Source organism: Sabethes cyaneus, chromosome 3 (assembly GCF_943734655.1).
Source record: "Sabethes cyaneus chromosome 3, idSabCyanKW18_F2, whole genome shotgun sequence".
Lineage (NCBI taxonomy): Eukaryota > Metazoa > Arthropoda > Insecta > Diptera > Culicidae > Sabethes > Sabethes cyaneus.
This window is the reverse complement of record NC_071355.1, coordinates 214,567,582-214,587,152: the sequence shown is the minus strand read 5'-3', so window position 1 is coordinate 214,587,152 and position 19,571 is coordinate 214,567,582. Positions and strand designations below refer to the sequence as shown.

The 19,571-nt window shown below is 39.5% G+C and overlaps 1 protein-coding gene across 1 annotated transcript in view; it reads right to left on the bottom strand.

Moving 5' to 3' along the window:
- LOC128741812 (uncharacterized) overlaps positions 1-19,571 on the bottom strand; it is a 261,707-nt gene that overhangs the window by 163,569 nt on the left and 78,567 nt on the right. Inside the window, exons 2-3 of the mRNA XM_053837872.1 lie at positions 7,095-7,381; positions 6,830-7,034 (exon numbers count right to left, since the gene is read on the bottom strand). Coding sequence (XP_053693847.1) covers positions 6,830-7,034; positions 7,095-7,350 — 461 coding nt within the window. The 5' untranslated portion in view covers positions 7,351-7,381. The remainder of the gene's footprint in view (positions 1-6,829; positions 7,035-7,094; positions 7,382-19,571) is intronic.

Below are 19,571 nucleotides of genomic sequence, written 5' to 3'. Positions count from 1 at the left end.
GGCCTAGGAAAACTAATAAACAACCCACTACCACAGAGATGAGGAGTTGCATTTGTATGGGAGCCCTCCTCGTAAAGGGAAAGGGGACATAATTCGCCATAGAAAAAATTCTTGCATCCGAAAACCCCCACATGCCAAATTTGCTTCCATTTGCTTGATTAGTTCTCGAGTTCAGCTGCATCTAAGTTGTTCGAAACGATCGTGAGCACTGGATCAGCACTGATCAGCATGGATTTGTCCCTGGTCGCTCCGTGACAACGAACCTCCTCGATTTCACATTAAACTGCATTCGGGATATTGAACAAAAAGCGCAAGTCGATGTAATTTATACAGATCTGAAAGCTGCATTCGACCGAATTGATCATCACATCCTGCTTAAAAGAGTTTTACGTTTGGGAGCTTCACAGCGGTTTGTTTCGTGACTAAAATCATTCTAGTGTGATAGAGTTCTGCAAGTTTAACTTGGATCGGTTTTATCACCTACATTTACAAACAAATCTGGTGTACCGCAGGGTAGCATGCTTAGCCCTCTCCTTTTGATCATTTTCTTCAATGACGCAGCAAATGTTGCCGATGACCTAAAGATCTATCTGACGATTCGGTGCATCGAGGATTGTTATTGTCTCCAGTTTTTATTAGATAAATTTGTGACGTGGTGTAAACTAAATTCGCTAATAGTAAGCATTGCTAAGTGCCAGGTGATTATATTTCACCGAATACAATCGCCTGTTATTTTTTAGTATAGTATTGATGGGCAAGCGTTGAATAGAGTCGACTACGTTAACGATCTTGGTGTTATCCTGGACTGTAAGCTGACGTTTGATAGGCACCGAACGGAAATTGTTTCTAAAGCGAGCAAGCAACTGGGGTTCATTGCAGAAATAGGCCGGGATTTCAAAGATCCTCATAGTTTGAAAGCTTTGTACTGCTCCCTTGTACGTCCTCTACTTGAAAACGCATGCGTGGTTTGGATTCCGCACCAGCTTTCATGAAACTTGCGCATCAAGCGTGTGCAGAGAAGGTTTCTACGTCTGGCATTAAGGGACTTACGTCTGGCATTAAGGGAAATAAATAAAGAAAAGTAAAAGTTATGAGAATATTTGTATTTCGTTTGTATGGGAGCCCCCCCTCTTAATGTAAGAGAGGTCATAATTCACTATAGAAAAAAATCTTACCTTCGAAAACCCCCATATGCCAAATTTGGTTCCATCTGCTTGATTAGTTTTAGAGTTATGAGGAAATTTGTATTTCATTTTTATGGGACCCTCAACCCTCTTAAAAGAAGGAGGGTCATCATTCTCGATAGAAAAAATTCTTGCCTCCAAAAGCGTCCACATGCCAAATGTGGTTCCTATTGGTTGATTAGTTCTCAAGTTATGAGAAAATATGTAGTTCATTTGTCTGGGAGCCCCCCCTCTTGAAGGGGAGAGGGGTCATAATTCCCCTCCTAAAGAGGGGACTGGTCTCAATTTACCATAGAAAATAATCATGCCTTCAAAAACACCCACATGCCAAATTTGGTTCCAATTGCTTGATTAGTTCTCTAGTAATGCAGAAATTTGTGTTTCATTTGTATGAGAGCCCCCCCTCTTAGGGGCTGGAGGGGTCTCTAACTATCATGGCCCCAAAAACCCCTGTATGCAAGTTTTCACGCCGATTGGTTCAGTAGTTTCCGAGTCAATAAGGAACATACCAACAGACAGACAGACAGAAACCATTTTTATAGGTTTAGATTTTATAAAATGAAAATAAAACATTTTACATTAAAAACACAAAATAGTTACAATTCGGTTTCCATTCAAACTTCGAACACTTCCTATGGTCGAATATTTCTGTCTCATACATTGAACACTCGTATTATATTGATAAGTATTAATGTTATTAGTGTCACGCAACTTAATTGAGTGAAATTATTGCGGTAATTTCTGTGAAGTCCTACAGTTGAATGTCATACCTCCTTGGAGCCTTTTATCCTGAAGTGTTCGAAGTTCGAGATTACTCGAAGTTTGAATCAAAACAGTAAGCTAACAGCATCTTACTAGTCTCTCCTTCAGAAGTTCCCGAAAAAAAAATTACAATAAATTGTGTAGCAGAAACAATGCATCTACAACAGTTTTTATTGTGAACATTGAAACTAATAGTAAATTTATTGTAAAAGTGCCTCAAATTAAATTTTATTAATATTTTTGTTTCTTATTTTATGCTATAGAATTATCCATATTTCATCATAATTTTACTACCTTTTTTAATTTCATTTAGTTTTTCTCATTTAAAAAAATTACCATAAAAGAACGATAACTTTTACTGTAAATAAAAATTTTTGTTCGCAAAAAACTAGATTTTGTTATTGTTAAGATACTTAACAACCCGTCATTTTTATGGTAAGATCTCTGAAAACCTTGAAAATTATGGTCGACAACAATAAGTTGGATAGTTTGGTTATCTTTTCGGACGATAACTTTTATTGCTTTTACTATATTTTTATCCTACTGTCACCATAACTTTTACTATCGTGTTATGGTTATTTTTTTCGGGTTATTACTTCAAGAAAAGTACATATATGCCTTTACGATATCTAAAAGCGTACTGAACAAATTCATAAGAAAAACCACATTTGAAAAATATACTAAAACGAATACAGTTCCAAAGTATAACAAAAAAGATGGGAGTACTATTGAGGAAAACTTCATTATATATTGCATATGTATACACCTACAATAGCACAAAGTGCCTTTTACAGAGACTATGGACTACAGAGGCGGCACGGCACTACTTTTAAATTTTATTACGTTTCTCTGGTGGTTTTCATGACTAATTTCATAAAACCGGTAATAAAACTACCCTACTAGCACACTTGCGACAACTGTGCGACCTATTTATGACTGAAATTAGTCACGTTTCGTTCGCCACAACAGCTGTTTTACAATAACAGTGTACGCAGGGTATGAACTCCACCCGAACTTTCTAATGACCGCTATAAAACTGTCTTTCAACCGAGTGACCCACTCTTCAGAAGGCTTTTACAACCTCTATGAGAAACAGTTTATAAGCTCAAGTAGTCTTATCAAGCTCTGCTGAAAGCAATAATAAAATCGATTATACTTTTCGCTGCTTAACAGCCACCACTATAATTTAATTAAGCCTTTCGCTACAAATCTGTATAGCATACAGTTTGCTCTGGTAAAAAGCTAAATTAGTCGGGCAGTTTTGTTAACTTGAAAATATATCCTTGAGTGGAAGAGTTATAGTTTTACTGTCACATCATCCTGATCGATTTGGTTTCTACCGACCATAATAAATAATAAAATTTTCAGCAGTCTTCGTAGTTGGGCAGCATATGCGCATTAAATTTTATCGTGCCCATTAGTATAATAGATGGAACCAATCAACAGACCATAAAAATTTTGCAATTTTGGAAAAATAGCTGTTTTAACAAAATAAATACATTCAATAAGTCAATCTCAATTTTTAGCAAAACCATTTCAGTTGGTACCTGTGACATGAAAACCGATTGATAATAATTTTCTTTCTAAACTACATATTGCATTGTTTGTTAAAAAAACTAAAAAAATGCTAAAAAAGATATCCTCGCATGAAAAATGATTTCAATGTTGCACTTTAAAATATTTAATAACAGCAATAAAACTGATTGGTCAATGGATTACCATTTCAATAGCTCAATAAAACTGATAGATATATTGCGGTTTGACAAGCGACCGCAACAAGATCGATTTTGTTTGGTGCACTATATTGTTTTGCTACGTCCCAGGTCTGGTAAGTTTGTAAGAGAGTGACGTAACCAACTGGTTTCATCGTGGTAATATAGGCAAGCACAATAAATTTGCTTTATTAACACTTTTATAGCGGTTTTGTAGCTAGCTGTGAGTAGTTTTTGACTTGCATCATCTTGGCATTGTGCAATACCATGATAAAACCAGAGGATGATTAATATCGCAATAAAACCTTCATAAAGTTTAAATAAACCAAATGGCTATAGAATTGTTACTTGGGCTATCCGTTTTGATTCAAAATTTGCCATTTTATTGATGTAAAACTCAAGAGAAAAGTCAGACAATCCATGTTCATAGAAAGAAAGGTTAGTAAAATTTACATTTTTTGGAGCCACTCTAACTCAAAAAGAGATGAAGAAAAAGGATCTAAGATTTTCTGAAAAAGAATAAGCCGAAGTTGAATAATTGAAATTACTGTAAACTATGCATGATTTTCTGTAATGCCATTCCGTTTGTTTCATATTAAAGTATATAAGTATTAAAGTAATAAATAAATAAATAAATAAATAAACAAATAAAGTTTTGTTAAATAATTTTATCACATTTTTATTAAATAACTAAATAAATAACCGGTAAGACAATATCTTACATTTCACAGCGCATGTTTAGAGTGTTAATATTTCTTTTGAAACAAGAAAATTATTCAAATCTGATAAATTACTTAGTTAAAATAGTTGAAAATTATTGTAAACTTTAATGTATTGTTTTATTTTTGTATTGCCCATAACTTTCAAATTAAATGTCAAACCTAAAAACAATTGAGTAGTAACGTATGAGATCTTTCAAACAAGGGTAGCGTAGCGCTTAAGTGAAAATATTTCGAAAAAATCAGTTTTTTTTGTTGTTTTCTCACCCTGGAATGGCAGAGAAAGAAATCAGACAATCAATTTTCGTAGGAGAAAAATAGCACTCCAACAGCATAATTTGAAGTTATACCGCACAGGACAAAGGATAAGAATACGTTCATATATAATAAGCACATTTATCCTATTTGCAATGTTAACGAGCATTTCATGCTGAAATGCCTCAAGTTTGAGGCAATCCGAAATTTAAATCGAGACGGTAGTTGAAGTTTCGGCTCAAACCGCCAACGCTAGTATGACACTGCCCTCTATGGTACGCTAGTGAACTCCGCTTCTAGTGAAAGCTCTTCGCCTAAGTCAAGTTAAGCCATGACGCCTACCCTAACGCTATTTGAACAGTGATGCCATATTTGCAAGTACGGTTGTCTTACGCCGGTGCTGAAGTGCATTTGCCGAACACGCGATCAAGTAAAATGAACGTTCATTACTCTTTTCGCCAAAATATAAAACCGGCATATGAATTAACACTGGCGGATTTAGTACAGGCTGGGAGAAATTTAGCTCACTCTGAAAAAACGAATCAATTCTGTAAGCTAAGTAAGAATACTATAATTTTTTAATAACGAATTCATAAATTAACCGGCCGATTAGCACTCAGTTTTAATTGAACTGCTGTCAAAGTGTTTGTTAATTAAACGACAATTCATCCCGGTTAAACTGAAGATGTTCCTTTTGAAGCGCAGGATCAAAGCGCTCATATGTATGAGTAAATCTTTCATAACTACACGGACAATTTCATGAAAGATTTACACATACATATGACAACAAAACACAGCCTCTTTTCCTTGATAAAGGTGAAATAAAATCACCAAAATGTTGGATTATTAGAATGAAACCATTGGCGGAACTAGGGGGGGGCTAGGGGGGCTAAGCCCTCCCTAGAAAAGATTTAGCCCCCCCTAGAAAAGATGACTAAGTTTTTTAATTTTTGAAAAACTAATAGTTAGATAACTAAAGGTACGAAAAACGAACTATTTGCATAACTGTTATAAGATTCCAGGCATTAAAATTTTGCATTAAATTTTAATATGCCGACGAAATAAAACGGTTGAAAAAAATTCCGGGGGCTATAGCCCCCCCTAGAAATGAGCGCTAGTTCCGCCAATGAGCAAAACGTTGATTCTGCTGCTATCAAACGACTACAAAGCCAAAAAAGTAATACTTTATTTATTTCAATAATACCAAGTATATTTACCATATCTGCCAGAGAATTTTGGTCAAACAACACGCTCAACTAGAAATTGAGAAGTGTGAGTTCGGCTCTCATCCTCGCTTAGTCGATCTTATATCAAGATTTTCAGTCCATCTTATTTTTGATGGCGATATGACAATAAACATTTACTCTTCCCGTAAAGAAAAAAGTAAAGTGACTTATTGTCAACCAAAAAAAAGGCAAAAAAAATAAATAACTTTTGATCAAAAACCGTTTTTTGTGAAATTTAGCAGGTATATTTCAAGCGTTAAGACCTCTCGATTAATACTTGAATTATTAAAATAAGCAGCACGTATTAGCCGATTACAGTTCTTTTTAATGTGTTTTACAAGATTGCTCATAGTTTTCAAATTAAACAACCAAACTAAAAGAAATCAATAATGATTTTGGAACTATTATTACCTTTCAAACAATACTAAGAGCGTATTAATCGTTTTGGCTATCTCTAAGAAACTTTCAGCTGATTGATTAACACCTAGTAAAAACACATTTTTAACGTAATATTTAAACTGCCTGTTTGTTTTCAACATACCTCTCCCAAAAACTTGGCGGTAGACGTTGGACCACCAAACAATTAAAAAAAAAATTTTTTTTTGGTTATAGTCACTTTAACAGCATGGGTAATTCGTGACTTCAGCAGGGTGAGATTTAAACCCGGATCCTCGGTGTGAGAGGCGTGAATGCTAACCACTACACCGGGAAAAAATCAACATGTGTTCCTCATCTATAACTGAAAACCGTATAAAACATGTCATAAATTTTCGGTTGGAAGGACTCAGATAAAACAGTAAGACCGTGTTTTATACATGTAATCAGGCCTTTGATGTAGAACCAAATCAAATTTGCTTACTTTTAACAGAAATAAAACATTAATTTGGGTCTCACAAAATTTTTAGACGCTTCCATAAGCTTTTCATAATTCAAAAATGAAAACCAAAGTCCCTTAAAACTAACACACTCACCTTTGCTCATTGGGTCGCCTCATAAAATACTCGTTAACCTCCTGCCCGTCCGGGTCGTAGATTCGTGTCCTCCTCTGCGTGCCGCCGTACCCATTCGCCACCAGCTCGCTACCCCCGTTGACATAGTCTGTTCCATCGAAGCCATAGTCCTGCTTCCTACGCTTCGGTGGACAGATGAAGTCACGTTCGGACATTGTGTCTTGGTCTAAAAAAGGGAACACACAGTAATTTACGATGCTCTCGATTGAGACGGCACTCGGCTTACCTGAGGGTGTATCGACGCGTATCACCGATCCGGTATCCGAATCGGCTGAGCTCCACACCTGATCGAACTGGAACCAGCCCTGCTGCTCCAAGGATGCCTGTCCCCGTCCATCATCGTCGTCCGAGGTTTCCTCTACGATGGTTTCCAGCATTCGGCTTGAGTTGACCGCCAGCGAGCTCGATTCGGTCGCATCGGCGTACGCCGGCAACCAGGGGAATGAAGTGTCATCGGCGACGTCAAATATATTCTGCTCCATAGCCTCGAGCGGTTCAGCTACATTTTACAACCTGGAAAACGAATGTAAGAAGAACAATTATAGACTGCATTAGTAACGATTAGAGAGAGTTAAGTCACTGGTTTTGTGTCGACAACATCGGCACACCGCCGCCGGTGCAAGTTGGAGGAATGATGGAATAAGGCAAGAAAAAACTTTCAACCTGCTTTCAAGGTGCGGTGCAATTCGCCGGCTGCCATTCCGAGATCAAGATGATCTCGATGGTTTTGCCTTATAGAAGCGACGACTGTGCTCTGTGTGTTTCCACTGTTGTGTTGTCAATTCATTCGGTGAAATCCAGTGATGACACAGTTTTACGGTTTGGTTCACCCAACAACGGTTTTGTGAAATTTGCAAAGCGCTTGTGGCTTTGCTTGTGGGATGTGGTTTAAATTGCTTTTACCGTTTTAGTGTCGGTTAAGTAGTCTATTGCTTTGTTAAAACGGTAATTAACGTCGTGGGTTGGCATTTCTCCACCTTATCACTGACGACCCTGGTGTTCTTCAGATTGAAGCTAGAAATTAAGATTTTAAGCAGCAGAACAGAAATTTCAATTACCAACAAAGATATAGCAATACTATTTGGCATTCACTTTTCCGAACACAATGCAATGCATGCTTTATGTTCCATTGAAATACCCACTTCCCCCATTGCCATTGTTGTTATTTCCGAAATTGACTGCAAGCCGTAAAAGTGAATGGACTTTAGAAGACTGCGCTGGCTGACTGTTCGAGAGCTGGCAGAGCTGCTATAGGGTACCAGTAATAGCTCTCTGCCCATGGAGTAGAAATTTGATGATCTTGAATGCGGTTGTGGTTGGTGGTACCGAAAATAGCAAAAATTGACGTGAACAACTGTCGAATGATTCGAGCAAAGAAAGAGACAAGTCACGTTGTTGAAAAGTGCATTATCAATCACCAATCAGACGGTGACATTCGTCAATTTTGACGTGTTAAACCACGCGCAGTTGATTTGTTTATAAAAGACAAGTTTATATTTATCTGCATTCTGCGTTCTGTTAAGTAAAATATACAGAATGAGATTGAAATAATTAATAAATAATAATTATGAAAAGTATGACTAGCATCTTTGGATGCATGTATGGAACTACCACCTATCTCAGCAAGACAACCGTTCATAAGTCCTATTTTAACAAAAGGAATTGTACAAATTTAACGATTGGTCATGTTTAGCAGCACCTGCAGGCTGCAGAAATCACACAAAAAACAATATTGTCGCTGAGTAAGTGTGTGGTGTGTGAATGTGAAATAGTAAAATTCAAAGAACATAACAAATCTAGATAAAAAGCAAAGCCTTGGGCATAAACTGTCTTTAGACATTAGCCTTTTTTATCGACAGATTTCGCAGCCGGCTGTTAGAGTACAGGACAGTTGACACATTCCAGCGTTACGGGACATTATCCCTACTATGCAGATCGGTTCCTGTTTCATTAAATCCCTGGCATTCTAGTGAAAAATGAAGTAATCTTTTAGCAACTATTTTACAAAGTATTTGCCAAAAATTTGGTGAAACAGGAGGCGATTCACAGGGTAACAACGGGTGCTAATTGTGTCCCGTAACGCTGGAATGTGTCAGTTACGGGGCTAGTGCAACAATCCCACTGACTCTACCTAGCAGCACTGCCTAGCCGAAATTCGAATATACGACCACTGGCTTGTAAGACCAGGATCGTACCTCGGAGCCAACTAGGCGGCTTAATGGACTAATAAATTAAAGGTTCGATTCTTACTCCTTTTCTAAGAAAAGTTTTAGCCATAGGGTGATTTATATATTTTGGACAGGCGTTACGCGTACTCTATTTTGGACTTTTACGGCAAAATCGAGTGGAAAATGTCCAAAATAGAGGAGGCGTAACGCTTGTCCAAAATACATAATCACCCTAATGCTTATTCAAAATAATGAAAACTATCCATATAGTATCGCACGCGATGTCAATTTGCCGTAAAGCAGCAGGAGCTTGAAGCTGCTACTTAGTCAGGGACCTCCGAAGGCAATTTATTCATTAGTGAGGATCTCTTCACATTGCTGGACTTCTTTTGGGTTTCTTCATTTTATGATTCATCTAGCACCGTTTATGAATGTCAGACACTTTCAACTTACTTTCAATTGGCCACATTTCTTACACAAAAAAATATTTCTTTTCAAATAATTTCTGCACAAAAACCACTTCTCGTAACTATATCTTCAACACTGTGAGTAATTTACAATCTAGGGCTAGACTATTTTTAATTTGTTTTCCAATCGGAAAGAATTAGGTATAGAAATTTACACGTAGCAACTTTTTTCACGTCTACTTACGGCCAGAGTTTGCTACGATCCGCCATAGTTACGATCATTCTTATCTGATAAATTAATTCCTATTTGCTTTTAATTTATTTAAGGGCACAAAATGTGATGTCTATTGAATAATTGAATAAAAATTGTGTTATTAATATTATGTATTCTATTTTCGGTTTGTTTGTATTTAGAGTTATGTCATTAAACATTTGTAATATTTTATTAACTTTTGCAACTAAATATGAAAACAGATTTTAAAAAAATCGGTTGCTTAATTATAGCAATCATTAGTAATTTTATTGATTACATTTTTTTCCTGTTGATGATCAACATTCCATTACTTTTCTTTCCTGCTCCCATATCTAATATAGGGTAGATGCTCCATTAGTTGCGCCACTAAGCACAATATAACCTCATTTTTCTTGTTTATTGAGGTATATGCTTCAATTAATGCTTGTGGGATATAAGTTTATCAAACACAAGGCATTTGTCACAAGTCAAGACAATTGCATTCGTTGTACCAGAAGCTTTATAAAGAAAAAAATGAATTTTCCGATTCAATTATATTGTACCAACAGTTGCGCTAATGGTTCCTTAATTAAGTTTGGTGTTTCTTTATTTGTGTTATTCCATATACATTGTTAGGTTGCTAAGTGAAAAAACATCGTAGCAAAACTATAGAAATGAGCACCTATAGTTGTGCGCTCCAACTGCGCGTTAGATTTTGGAAAATTAGCATTTTAACAAATAATGCTTTAATTTTAAATGGTGTAGTCTAACTACCAATACTTTTAAGAACCTGTTTTATATAATGAACGTAATTGTTTTATCTAAAATGCTACGGTGACGAAAATATGCATTAATAATGAATAGTAGCGCAACTATTGGTACTACCAGGGACAGAGGGAATCTCGTTAATCCACGGATCTACTACCCTATAAAGCCCCAAACACAATGCATACGGATTTTACTACGTTGCGGCTATTTGACAGTTTTTACATGGGGTTTCTGTCAAATTTCCGCAACGTAGTAAAATCCGTATGCATTGTGTCTGGGCCTTAAGAGCCTAGGCTCTATTGGATCAACTACCCTATAAGAGCCTTGTCTATAATCAAAACCAGGTTCCTGACAGAATGCCATATTTTCGTGGTAAGAATCGCTTCGTACAAAGCTTAAACTAATACATGTGCCGTATGAATTACAGCTGGTGCGAGTACCTCATGAATACTCTGTCATCCGGGGTAGGATTTGTTGTGGGCCCGAAAAAGAAGGACCCCAAAATCGATTTTAAAATTCGTGATACACCAATGTACAGGTGTCTGTAATCGGGTTAAACCCCTGGCACATCAGCCTATATTAAACAACAGATGCGCATCATTCTGTGTTTATACGCAAGCGCTCTCTGTTGACTATTTTGTATATAAAGTTTATCTACGAGTTCTGCTTATTGAGTTGAGTTCTGCTTAATGATTCATGAGTGATTAAATCGAATGAATGATCCGATTATCAGTATACTTTGAGTGTTCGATACTTGAGTTGAGTGAATTACAAGTGTATTTAACGAAATTAGAAGTGTTTTTCTTCGCCTGCATTGGAGTCTCTTTAGTCGCAAGTAACAAACCATGGGTCGTGATCGATCCAATCCCTCACTTTCAGAGCCTCCCTCGAAGAAGGCCCGCACGCAGTCCGCTGCTACCGCCGACACAGCAACAGACCGGCTCCGAGAGAGCAATCAATTTTCGGTCCTTCCGGAGGACATTGGTAACGGCGATTCCGTCGCCAAAAAGGAACGCGTGCCCCCGCTCTTCATCTCTTATAGGGATCTCATCAAGCTCGAGGCCGAGCTGACTAAAGGCTCCCATACACGTACGCATTTGTTGGGTTGGAAATGAACAAAATGTTGGAGGGTCATTCCGGTCGAACGGCGAGTCGAACATTTTGTTCTGTCAGTTTGGTTCGTGGCACTCACACACCGGCGAGCGTGTTGGACGAACATGAATTCACGAACATTTTCGGCCAACATGTACGTACGTGTATGGGGGCGTTAAGGCAGACTTGCGACCGCACTTTCAGTTGTGTAGTGTGGTTATAAAAATCAGGTGCTCCAGCCTGCATCAATTCGAGCAAGGGAAAAAATTTCTTGTTAAAACCCAAATGCCGAACTACACGTACGACATTCTCTCGATGAAACCACTGAAGGTGGTCCTACGTGGTCTGCCGCCAATGGAGGTTGCAATCGTACAAACTGAAATAGAGAGGATTGAACTGAAGCCACAGGCCATCTACCCAATGAATCGTCGAGCTGAAAGCACGGACAGCTCTCGGGATCAGTTGCTTCTGGTCCACTTCGTCAAGGGATCCACCACCATCGGTGCATTGCACAACATCCGGGACTTATTCCGAATCATCGTGAAGTGGCTACCGCCCAATGATAAAATAACAAAATGCCTTCGAGGGGGTCACGGTACCAAAAATTGCAACATAAGTCCGCCTTGCGACAAGCGTGCTGGGGTGCACGCTACTGCGATCTGCATCCATCCTGATGACACCGAGTGAAAGTGTGTCAATTGCGAAGGGAACCATCGTGCCACCAGCCGTACTTGCCCTAAGTGATCGGAGTTTAAACGGATTCGTCAGTCAGCGTCAGCAAACAATCAGCCCGGTCGCAAGCGAACCGACCATCGACCTCCGGTCATCACGGATACCGAGCATCCTGCTCTTCAGCCCCGTCGGCAGGCCCCTAACCTGCCTCCGCTTCTTCTCAATAACCAACGAAACCCCGCCACGAACTCAACACCCCATCAAACGGCCTCCAACACCTGTTCAGCCCAGCCTTGCCTCGTTGCTGCAGCTGCATTTTTAGATCTAGGTTCTACCGCGCCTGCTCTGTCATACGCAGGTGTCGCTTTCGGTGCGCCCGCCGGTGCCTCTCTCACGACAGAAAAGCTCGTCCACCTCATCTCGGAAGCAATCACCATTAAGCGGTCCTGTAAAACTTTTGCTGAGCAGCTCCAAGCTGGAATCTCCATTGTCAGCAAATATGGACCGTGAAGCCCTATCCATAATTAATTGGAACGCTTACTCACTGAGAAGCAAGCATATTGAACTGCTCGACTTTCTCAACGTAAAAAAGATCTACATCGCCGTCATAACGGAAACCCACCTCAAATCAAAGGTCAGCCTCAACCTATCCGATTTTCGACTTTTAAGACATAATCGAACAAATGCAGCAGGAGGGGGTGTAGCCGTTGCGGTGAGGCAGAACGTAAAATTTCGCCTACTGCCGAGTTTCAACCTGAAAGTCATCGAAGCCAGAGGAGTTGAGGTCAGTACGTCGATGGGCCTAATCAACATAATTGCAGCTTACTGTAGCAAACAGACCAAGGTTCTGGACGGTACTGCAGTTGATTTACGATCCGATTTTGGCAAACTAACACGATGGCGGAAGAAATACATCATTGCCTGTGACCTGAACGCGCGCCCTGAAATATGGGGCAATCGAAGGAGAAATCAGAATGGGACCATATTAGCGGAAGACTTCGAGGCCGGCCACTACAACATCGTGGCGCCGGACGGTCCAACTATAATTTCCAGATCGGAGGTCCACTCCGTTTTGGACATCTTTATGACAAATGTGGCCATCTCCGTAGTAACGGAGGTCTTCCAAGAGCTGTCCTCCGACCACTACCCGGTGATGCAGCTCACTGCCTCTACCGATACTGTGGACAGTCGGCTCCAACGAAACTACCATTGTGCCAACTGGATCGAGTTTGAACCCATCGTCGACGATAGCATCGGAACTGATCGATCAAGCGCTGGAATCCCTCCAGCGAGCGATTGCCGTTGCCCGGGCAAGTGCGGTCCCAGAACAACAACTGCAAGTGAACACCACTCTCCTAATAGAATCCACCACCAAACGTCTGATGAGGTTGCGTAATGTATACCGGCGCCAATACCAGCGTTAGTTAAGAAACAAGGAATTCCAACAGAAGCTGCAACAAATTCCACCTCATTCAAAACCAATTCAAGTCCTCATAATGAAGCCGAAGCCTATCCCTCCTCTTGTCTCGTCAGATGGCTCAGACGATGGAATTTTACTGCTAACTCCAAATGAAAGGCGTACGCGCTGAGTCAGCAGTTTGAAATGCCTCACAATCTGGGACAGAATATTGTCAGCCCACAGGAGTACTCTGTTCCCGAGGGAGTCGCCGAGGTCGATCAATCAGACAGCTTGGTACCTGAGGAAGAAAAAATCACCGCTGAGCCATAGGCCATTTCAAGGAATCTAAAACATGAAGGCCCCCGGATTCGATACGGCTTACTTACTTTTGTAGCAAACCTGTTCAACCGATGCAGGGAGCTTGGCTACTTCCCTTCAAGGTGTAAATTAGCTAAAGTTATTCCAGTGCTGAAACCGGCGAATGATCCTGCTGTTTCCAAGAGCGTTCGGCCCATCAGCTTGCTCTCTGCCCTCTTCAAGCTGTTTGAGAAGTCAATCCAACTTACGTTCTTACGTTCGCTGATGAGAATGGTGTCTTCGTGGAGGAATAGTTTGGATTCCGCAATGGAAGATCCACCATCCATCAACTCCATCGAGTTACCAACATAATCCAGCGAAACAAGTCGGGATCCAAGACGACAGCCATGGCCCTCTCGGATATCGAAAATGCATTCGACATTGTGTGGCAAGACGGCCTGGTGTTCAAGCTGGGTGGGGTATTGTCTCAGTTTGCAAACGACACAGCAATCATGTACGAAGGTCGTGTCATACGTGCCCTCACGTGCAAGCTTCGGAAAACTCGATAGCAAACATTTGTTGAGTCGGGAGAACCCCTTTTGCCAACACCTATTCAAATTGAGTTGAGATGAGATTTCTATAGCCAATGTTTTGAAAAGATTGAAAAGTTGGATAGAAGGAATATCATGTCCATTGACTTCAGGAAAATAAGGTTCATAAACTACAAAATCAATGATAAGATATGAAATACCATGCTGCATCAATATCCGGACACTTAAGCAGGTTATATTTTTAATATACTCCGCAAACAATAATCACGTAACATTCTAGTAATTGCTTTGTACTATAATCAAATATAAAGCTTAAATCTGCAATAACACATCAATTTTACAATAAAAACTCAATAAAATATATTAAAATAAGAAAAATAAACAGGCTTGTCGTGTTCATAAATCCGGACATCTCACAGCTCAGTGAATCAATATCCGGACACTTTTGAATCGTTTTCCGGACAGGTAAAACTAAGAAATGTATGCCTATAAGTAAACAACTTATCACTTGTTACATGTAGTATTAAATAATCATCTCTCTGCACATTTTTTTACTTTTAATTGCACTTTTGTGTTATTAACGATACGATTCTAGTCAAGTGCGACACTGACTCACTTACCTAACCAGAGAATGAAAGTGATCAAGTAATTCTACATTAAGTGCCTCAAGGTATTTGGATTTCCAAATATTTTGCCGGTTCCATGGATCGAGGCTCCTTCTTGTACCAAACTTCTGCCTGGTTCAACGTGTCCTTTCGCATTTTCCAAGAAAAACATTAGGCAGCCACCATTAATAGTCAAACATGTTCGGATTTAAAAACATGATTTTGAATCCGGACAGCGTAATTATTTACAAAAATACACCTTATTTCAACACATTAATGAATGACACCGTCTCATTTGATTAAAATTTACCTTCTTTGTCGATGCTAAGTTAAAAAAAATTGGTTTCTTTGAATAATAAGTTCCCAAAACCTTAAATCGCGAAAGCACTACTTTATAGTAATCTAAAAAACTAGCAGAAAAAAATACTGTTTGACACCAACGTTACGTTTGGATTTATTTAAGTTATTTCGCTCAGCCTACTTAACCACCGGTTATGTTTAAATGATCTTAGATATATTTGCAAAGTAAACCACATAGCTACACCTCGTAAATTAGATATATTATTACTTAATAAGGATAAATTAGTGAAGGTGTCCGGATATTGGTACCGTCCGGATTTTGATGCAGCATGGTATACTGGAAAGATTAAGCGTGTCCTAACAAAAATTTTAGGCTTTTTAGGTAGGTTATGTATGAAAGTTAAAGAATTTCGATATAGAAAACAAGAATAATTTGACGACTGCACAAAGAATGTAAATAATCTATACCTATAAAGAAGGATTTCTGTCTGTCTGTCTGTCTGTCTGTATGTTCCTTATAGAATCGAAAACTACTGAGCCAATCGGCATGAAAATATGCATGTAGAGGTTTTTTGGGGCCAGGAAAGGTTTTAGTGATGGTTAGAAACCCCTCCCCCCACTAAGAGGGGGGGCTCCCATACAAATGAAACACAAATTTCTGCATAACTCGACAACTAATCAAGCAAATAGAACAAAATTTGGCATGTGGGTGTTTTCGGTGACAAGAATTTATTCTATGGTAAACTGAGACCCCTCCCCCCTTTATAAGGGGAATTATAACTCCTCTCCTCTTTGAAAGGGGGGCTTCCGTACAAATTCCGTCATAACTCGAGAACTAATCAAGCAAATGGAACAAAATTTGGCACGTGGGTGTTTTTGGAGACAAAATTTTTTTCTATGATGAATTGGGACCCCTCCGTACTTTAAGAAGGCGGGCTCCTATACAAATGAAATGCAAATTTCCTCATAACTCGAGAATTAATCAAGCAAATGGAACCAAATTTGACACTTGGGTGTTTTTGGAGACAATAATTTTTTCTATGATGAACTGGGACCCCTCCTCACTTTAGGAGGGGGGGCTCTCATACAAACGAAATACAAATTTCCTCATAACTCTAGAACTAATCAAGCAAATGGAACCAAATTTAGCATGTGGGTGTTTTTGTAGGCAAGAATATTTTGTATGGTATATTTTCTATGGATTTCCCCACTTTAAGAGGGGGGGGGGGGCTCCTATATAAATGAAAAACAAATTTCCTCATAACTCGAGAACTAATCAAGCAAATGGAACCAAATTTGGCATGTGGAATATTTTGGAGTCTTGAATTTATTTTACGATAGTTAAAGACCTCTCACCCCTGTGGTAGGGGGATATGGACTCTCATACAAATAAAACAGAAATTTTTGCGAAACTCAAAAACTAATCGAACTCGAGAAATTCGAGACTCTTCCATAAAACATTAGTCAATACAAGACCACAAAAACTATCTATAGTAACACTAGATCATTCAGGACGAGACGGTCGCGAGTGTTGCCGACCACCCGCTGTCGCAAGCGCCGCCCACTGGGGGGCTTGCAAAACTCGAGATTGTGACAAAGATCATCCGAGATTCATGATTTATGTACAACACAGGTTAATTTGTGGCAATACGAAGTTTGTCGGGTCAGTTAGTCATATAATAAAATGTTCATTTTACGGAAGGGGAGAATGTGGCATCCTGGTATTTATACCATGTTAAAGGATTTGCCTGGAAGGCGTAATGTGTATTGTTTACAGATTATTTGAGAAGTTACCGGTAGCATCTGACTGGGACAGGCAGAGAGTGTCGGAGTTGGTTGACAGCAATCCGCGTAAAAAAGCATGTCTCACAACATAGTGTTACTTCGAGTGGTGAGTATAAAACCATACAAATGTCAAAATCCCACAGTTTAAATCCCTACAAATATAAGTTACTCCGTAATACGCCCAACAAATTGTGTTAAACGGAATATGAGGACGATGTTTTTTAGAGGATTTTCTTCCATGTATCCACACTAAAAAAGTAGGATGTCATCACAAACTTCCATGACAAACTTAATCTCGATAAAGCACAGAAATGCAGTGCAGAATACAGCATACACCCGGGCAACATTACAATAGATCAATAATGTTGTGGTCAAAGTGATAAGCCCATACAAAAAAAAACTTAATCTCGTGGAAGCGATTGATTCATTTTTTATAGCAAAAATCATCAATATACATCAATTTCAATACAAAATATAATAGACCAATATTTGAGTAGAAAAGAGTTCGCCAAACAACGTTCCCACAGTTGTGAGTTCCGATGCCGCACCTAAATGTACGGTTACGGTACGGTGTTCGCTGCCGCTGACATTCAGGCCGGTAGGCCAACAATTTCAAATGTTAATAGGTGCTGAGACAAACATCATGCCGATGAACGGCAGGCAGATGGGTTGGTAGGCAGGTGAGTAGGTAGGTAGGTGCTGCCAAAAAAGTGCAAAACGTGAATCACCATTCGCACGCAAACAGAAAGAAAATACCTACTACAAAGAAAACGGAGAGTCAACAACAGTGAAGAAGAGAAAAACTTCACAGCAATAAAGAGGGTTCGCTTCATGGCGCCGCCACAAATTCCAAGGAAATTTTTTGCACAACCAAATGGCCGCCACCGCCGCCGGCCGCGCCGTGCCGTGGTCGGCACGTGAAAGAGACACCGAACCAAACTGGCTGGCATTTCAAAACTGTACTACCATTCGGTGCGGTGGCGATGCCGGTCCGGGTAACCAACCGGTCTGGAGCTGGAGTAGGTCTTTTTCAATTAGATGCGTTCGCGATTACTTTTTTTTCGTTGCATTGGAAAAACTGATCGAACTTATTATTCGGAGGTTAATCACCAAAACATTACCACTATATATACTGGTTGCACGTGCTTTCCGGTTCGTTCGATTCTTTAGAGCTTGAAGATTCAATTGAAATTGAGTAAGGTTATGATGCAATTCAAATTCATTTCGATGGGTATCGCAGATTCGGAGGGGAAATGGCCCTTGAAATGCCGGGATGCGTCGAACATGAATTATGCAACTCGTCGGAGCTGATGTAATCGATACGGTTTGTAAACAGAGAATTATGAAGCGCTGCAAATTTTTCGATGCATGCGCGAAAGTGGAATTTGATTGAAAAAAATCTGCAATTCTTCGTAAGACGTACCTATAAAACCACTCAAAGTAAACTAATTAGACACTTCAACTTACGTCCGACTTATTTCGAAAATGTTTAGTTTTCTCCTTTTCGTCGAGCTAAAAGCTATTAACCACCAACCTAGTCGCTTAAATTTGCACCCCACTAGGAAAATGGCTGTGTGAATGAGTGTGAGCGTGTACTTTTCGCCGTGATGGGATTTCACATCATTATTCGAAGTTAGCGGTTAATTGTCCTTACCCGGTGGGTCAACCCGGTGGGGCATCACTCGCTTGTTTCCGCTGGAAAGCCACAAAACCGTGCGCCACCGGAGACAGTGTTTCCTCGAATCTTTCACCGAGGTTGAGTAAAAGCATCCAGATTCATCTCTTTGTGGCCGTCCGTTCAGTTCACACAGCCAATCGGGGCCTACACGCTCTACATGCGCGGGCGAGGAAGACGACGACAACAATCGACCAAAATACCATAAAACAAGATGCGTAAAAATGAAAGTACAAATCGCCTCGGTTTTTTTTTTCGGTGTGTTGTTTTGGTACGAGAAGGAATACATTCAATACCCATGCCGTAAATATTTGTTATGGTTTCGCTCAATGAGCTACCCCGAAACGAGCGGTTACGCGATCATTATTGAAACAATAAAAATTCATTTTTGAAAGGTCAATGAAAGTGAAATTTAGCAGAGTAATTACATGCCAATTTTGATGGTTTTTAGACAGGTTGGTAAATGGGCTATTTACGCGAATAAACTGATGGACAGTATTTTTTTAAAACAAGATCGCTCGAATACTTCGAATAGTTACTATGTTTCATTTCAAAGAGTAGTTCATCTAATGTATGCTTAACGGATCTGCGCTTTTACTGGGAGAGCACAATCAGAAACAGTGGGGCGGAAGCCTTCCAAACCAAAAAACCCTTTGGAAGATCATTGCTTTACTTTCTCTTTAGGGCCAGGCACACATTTGAACCTTGCAGTAAATCCTCCAATCAGTCCGCAAATTCAGAGTCCCCATGTA